We start from the raw sequence: 6,000 nt of genomic DNA, 5'->3' as shown, positions 1-6,000 counted from the left end.
CATTCAGTATGACAAATATACAATAATTAATAATAGAGGGAATCAGGGCAAATACTTTTTCATGGCACTCTATCTGTTTTATGGAAACAACCCTTTAATAAGTAGACTGGGGCTGTTTCATCACAGCCATGCAAAAAGCAGAGAATCTTACAGGGATGTTACCTAGTCATTCCTACTGTCAAATTTCACAGGAATGAATCGAGATGGGTTGGTAATCATTTATTTTTTTATTTTATCATACAGTTCAGTTCAGTACAACAATGATAACTGAAATCAGCATTCATTCATTTATCATATAGTAGAGCAAATTGTACATATACAGTATGGAATTTGACACTATATTCCATGTGGATAAAAGTATATGAAACTGGCAATATAAAATGATTGTTTAAATATGTTGAATACCCTCACATGTATATTAATATATCCTGTCTAAATATTTCTAATTTTCAATCTTGACATACACTATAACGTTTTCCATCTTTGCCTCAAAGTAACTGTACAGTTGTACAGGAGTGACAGAAAGCTACTTGCATTTTAACACATTCATATTTGACAGACCATACCGGAAACGGTGATGCGGTTTGGACTTTGAGTGTGAAGTGGTCATAAACGATTGACTACTTCCGACTTACAGCAGCACACCTCAGCTTCGAAAGAATTGGTTTTTGGGCCTCACCGCTTTCCGCTCATTGAGATACATGTTGATGTAGGAGGTCAAAAGGTCCTCTATTTTGTGACCCTTTTGAGCAAAGACAAAAAAAGTTCATGAGCTAAAGCCATCTCACAGCTGACACAACATCCCATTAAGATTGCAAAAAGCAACATGCTAGATGGGTCTAGGAGACAGGAAATGACATGCCTTCTCCACAAATGAGATACTAGATATTATTATTACTATTACTAAAAATATACGTAGCAACAAGTAAAGCATACAGGATTTGTATGAAAGGAGAATCCTACAGTATTGAAAAAATACATATTTTAGTACAAAAATAAAACGTTTTTTAGGTTCAACATTTAAAATGTGGGTTTCCCGCTATGGTGCTATGGCCACATCTGACTAAATCTTACCAGTGGGGTCTCACAGAGCAACGCGCCTCCCTTGACCATATTCCCAATGGTCATGTGAAAGTAAGTACTTCCACTGGACCAGTTTGTTATGTCGTTGAATGTGTGTTTTGCAAGCACATCCTAAAGTTTGGCAAAGTGGAATAGAAAAATAATTTTTAATATGTTACTGTAATATGGCCTGATTGTTATTTGTATTACAAAAAACAGAAGAAATAATAGGCAATTCAAAATTTTACCTTAGTTTTGGGATCAATGATGGCGACTCCATGCTTGCTGATTGCCAACCTTATAACATTTGGTAAACTGGATTGGGAGGTTTGCTGGAACATAAGACGATATGTTATACCATGAGCCATATTTCAAATACACTTTTAGGTCTTTCAATCTCTCTTAAAACACACAGCTCCTACCCTTGTTTCAAAGAAAGTACAGCCAAACGTAGGCCATCGGGCGATGACCTTCAGGAAGGCCACTTTTGCTTCATCCACTGTCATCCCAGCCTGCTTGTTGTACGATGCGATTATGTGCTGGAAATGAAGCACAGAAGACGGTTTAGATTCTCTGCTGAATGCACCCTTCTCCTTCTAATTGTTTGTGTGGACTGTGAATTTCCTTGATCTTTATGTTGTTCAAAAAATCTAGGCCAGTTCCCACAGGCTGGATTTATGTATTTGAGGCTGAGATACTCTACGTGAATGTCCCATGAATACAAATACCTTCTTACATACAGTTCTGTAATACACTTTCCTATGAAAAGTCACATCGCATTCTGGACATGTCCGCTATATTCTCCACTAGATAAAAAAGATCCAGGCTTTTAAACTATAGAGAATTTTGACTTTGCTATCCAAATATTTACAATGAGAACTGGATGTTAACCCCTTAAGTATCACCCCTTTTTAACACAAGCTTGAAAATGACTTCCCCAAAATAAAATGGTTACTACTCTTGAACCCTTTTGACTACTGGCATAATCCTGATGTCTTCTGAAAGATAACCATTTGTGGTTTGTTATCCAAGTCCGAATTAGTCTTGTAACGTACTTGTAAAATTAATGCAAAAAAAACCAACACACCAGCCTGTGAGACTTAAGGGGTTAAAAAAGGTATGTGCATATGTCAGGTAATTTTTTACTGAAGTTTGGGTGACAGAACACCTATTTGCTCAAGTGGATAAATTCCAAAAGTGTGGGAACCCGCCACTTTAGACTTCTGGGATTTAGAGAGGCCCCCACAGAACCATCGTCATCCTCACTTTCTTCCAGTCCTCAGGGGACAAGACATTCAGCTGGTCAGTGGGCACCAACTCCTTCAGCATCCTGGGAATCATGATGAACTCGGACCTGTCAGTGTCAACCTTTGCTCTGAAGAGAAGGCCGGCCAGGTTGTACATCTCCTCCTTGGTACTCTTGTGGTATCCACGCAGGTACTTGGGGAACTCCTGTAAGGCCAAAGCACAGTGGGTCAAGCTAAAATGAAAAGCCATCCAATTAAGGGTAGTGGTCACCCAGTACCATTTCAACATTTATGAAAGGCCCACACACATCAGAGTTCCTAAGTGGTAATTCACAAGAAAGCTAATTTTTTCCATGCAGATGAAAAGTCAAATGAGGACTACAAGAGCGTAGCGGTAATTTGATTTCTTCAATATAAACAGGTTTTTTAAAATAAATGACTGCAAAGTATTCAATAAAGTTAGCCAGTGCCTTTCACAAGATTGTGTGATTAATTTTCAAGGTCTACAAAGTAAAGTTAATTTAAGCAGTTTGAATTGGCCATCACCAGATTGATCTTCATAATGCGAGTACCCTAAAGATGAGCTTCCATAACATACGTAGGTAATCTTACGTTACACTACCTGGGGGAAGTGGAAGATGAGGTCAGCCCTCAAATCTCTCCCAGGTGCCACATTGAACCACAGTTTCCTCATGAAGAACACAAGGCATGGCATACTTGCTGGAGTTCCTGCAATTCACATACGGCCCTTCTGTGAGTGCACATACTGTATGTCAGGTGCAAAAGTTGATAAGGAGAGATGCAATTTTTCACATAGACTTAGTTTGTATACATTACCTTCTTTAACTTTACCCTCTTTGCCTTTCTTTAACTCTTTGACTCTTCCTTTCTTTGACAAATCGGTGATCTGCCTCAGGCTGTCAAAGAAGTAGTCTGAATCAATCATGCTCACCACCTAAAATGAGCACAGGTGACAAAACACATTGTAAAAAAATGAAATTGAAAACCATTCATCTGTTTGTTAGTTGCTTGCTCTTCAACAGGAAGTCATGAAGGTGCATGAAGATTGAACCTGAGTGTTCTATGGTTATTGATTTTTGAACACTAGATTTTGCACCTCCAAAAAATCTGTGAAGTCAAAAATTGATTCACCACGCTTGCTCCCATCCGTTTTTGTTTAGTTATTTGCCTTTAAGCACTTTTACCAATTCAAATATTTACTCTTGAAACCAACAGATCAAGTCAGAGATACAGCAGAATACAAACTGAAACTCAATCACAGAGACTAGATGAAGTAAGCATCTGATGATAATTGGAAAAACAGCATGGGGAACAGGTTGTGTTTTTGACTTACCTTGTCGGGAGTTTTTACGAAAAGACTGAAGCCATCAGATGTTGACAGCATGAGTCTTCCGGCAATGATGCGACAGAGGTCCCTGATCCTGGTGTTGGTCATCACCTCGAAGATCTAACAGGTAGGAGGTGACTGAGTGTGAGCCAATGGGACTGAGACAAAGCAGGCATATTCTCTTGTGTTGTTACCCACGAAAACCAGGCAGCCTGTAGCTTTGTGGCTAAGGTACATGGCTCACACTCAGGACCTGGAATGTCGGTGGTTAAAGCCCCGTTATAGCCACCATAAGATCTGCACAGCTGTTGGGTCCTTGAGCAAGGCCCTTAACCCCACATTGCTCCAGTGGGGTTTGTCCCCTGCTTAGTCTAATCAACTATTTAATCAAAAGTCGCTTTTGATAAAAGCGTCAGCAAAATAACTGTAATGTAATGTAGGACTCCTACCTCCTCTGTCTCATTGGGAAAGTGCACTTTGTGGAAGATCTGTGTGCTGTTCTGCTGGATGGCGTCAATCTCTACCTGGTGAGGAGGCCGCTTTCTCGGTTCCATTCTGAAAGAGGAAAACCACATTCCCGTGTTTTTCTTATTTCCCAGCCTCATAATGGCTTCCTTGGCATGATCGGCAAAAATGTCCTCATGTTTACAAAAGGCAATAACAGACAAGGTGACGAAATAAATTATAAATCCAACTGTCCAATTACTTTTGGTCTTGTGATATGGATGTGCATACCCTCAAATGAAAGGTGACAGTTTAACCTCAGTAGTTCAGCCAGATCCCTGTACAAATGCATCCCAGCACTGTGAATCACTGGCAACTGCACCAGTAGGAAGTATTACTGCCAGCCTCATAATAATCATCAAAAACTGAGTTCCTACAATTATCCAACATTTTATCAAAGCCGCCTAATTTTGTACTCATGCACAGGTCTATTTTTTAACTGTAACACACTGTGCTTGTGCTTGCTTTGCATGTCTGTAAATGGTCTATGTTGAGCTTTGGAGGCATAGCTCTTTGAAAGGCAGTGAACCTGAAACGTAAATGAATAAATAGACTCAGGGGCCCTACCGCAGCATGCCCTGCAGCCTCTGGAGGCAGTCGGAGGCCAGGGGCTCCCTCGGCCGGGACTCCAGGAAGCGCTGGGTGTGCCTCAGCAGGGTCGAGCTGGGCCGGAACAGTCCGCAGCACATCCACATCAGCTGCCAGCCATTCTCCAAGCTGAGCCTGAGCACAGGGGATTATATTAATGACAAAAAACTAACTTATAATAATAATCATCATCATCATCGTCATCCAGGCCTACACATTATTCAAAAGTGCATTCAAAGAAACTAAGAAATCTGAGTGGCGAAACACAAAGGGGATGGCTTAATGCTATACTTGACTGTGCAATGCTACGATAAAGCAATAAGTTATGCTGGCCTGCAGTCATTGCTATACATTTTTAATTAGGCATGCCATACACTGTTGGAAAGCTTATACTCAATCAAATCAGAATTAACCTAAAGGAGTTGAAACAACTTGTGAGGTATTATGCATGGCTAATGTAAATGCCTGCTTCCGATTTGCATGTTCATTTCTCAATCAGATTGTTCAGGACAAAAAAATTATGAAAGGGTCTTAAAAGGGACAGCTCTACATGTAAAACCAACGGTAATATTTTATGAATTCCATATTTAGTTTTGTTTTTGGTGATAATGTCATCAATTGATGCTTCTCATTCACCCATTCATACACACTCACACACCAACAGCAATTGGCTTCCATGCAAGCCACCAACCAGCTCATCAGGAGCAACTGGGGGATAGGTGTCTTGCTCAGGGACACTTTGACACACCCAGGGCGGGATTGAATTTGCAACTCTCCGACAGCCAGATGACTGGTCTTACCTCCTGAGCCAAAGTCGCCCCTATCAGTTTTGACTTCAAAATCTAATTTAAAAGGGGATTCATTTAGTGTTGTGGCAGTGGCTCCGTTGTGTTTCTAAGCACACCAGGCACAGCCAGAATAATATCCATCCACTCAAATACAGAAAATCTTTTCAATAAAAAAAGGTTCCACTTCCACTGTGTGTATTTGAGCTTCTGTAACTTTGTTTGAGTAAATCATTCTGATTCTTGGAAAACAAAGTCCAAAGGTTTCAGAAGAGAGCAGGATTATGCCTGTAGTTAAAATGGTTCAAGAATAGTATTCATTTTATTTTAGGTATATCATTTTCAAGCTTGTGTTTAGAAAAGGGGAGATACTTAAGGAGTTGAAAGAAGTCCAAGTGAAAGAATTACAAAGCTCTTATCAGATTTTGGATGCTTGATTTATGCACAGGGAAAAGGGTGGGGTTGG

At 40.1% G+C, this 6,000-nt stretch overlaps 1 protein-coding gene across 1 annotated transcript in view; it reads right to left on the bottom strand.

Moving 5' to 3' along the window:
• Positions 1-646: 646 nt before the first annotated feature.
• Positions 647-6,000, bottom strand: part of LOC133128872 (unconventional myosin-VIIb-like) — a 30,194-nt gene continuing 24,840 nt past the window's right edge. Inside the window, exons 38-47 of the mRNA XM_061242677.1 lie at positions 4,729-4,884; positions 4,107-4,212; positions 3,664-3,777; positions 3,162-3,264; positions 2,932-3,038; positions 2,329-2,514; positions 1,485-1,601; positions 1,311-1,394; positions 1,075-1,194; positions 647-742 (exon numbers count right to left, since the gene is read on the bottom strand). Of these exons, the coding sequence (XP_061098661.1) occupies positions 647-742; positions 1,075-1,194; positions 1,311-1,394; positions 1,485-1,601; positions 2,329-2,514; positions 2,932-3,038; positions 3,162-3,264; positions 3,664-3,777; positions 4,107-4,212; positions 4,729-4,884 (1,189 nt within the window). The remainder of the gene's footprint in view (positions 743-1,074; positions 1,195-1,310; positions 1,395-1,484; positions 1,602-2,328; positions 2,515-2,931; positions 3,039-3,161; positions 3,265-3,663; positions 3,778-4,106; positions 4,213-4,728; positions 4,885-6,000) is intronic.

The sequence above is a fragment of the Conger conger genome, chromosome 5, assembly GCF_963514075.1.
Source record: "Conger conger chromosome 5, fConCon1.1, whole genome shotgun sequence".
In the NCBI taxonomy this organism is placed as follows: domain Eukaryota; kingdom Metazoa; phylum Chordata; class Actinopteri; order Anguilliformes; family Congridae; genus Conger; species Conger conger.
The sequence above is the reverse complement of the archived record's forward strand: the minus strand, read 5'-3'. Positions and strand labels throughout refer to the sequence as shown.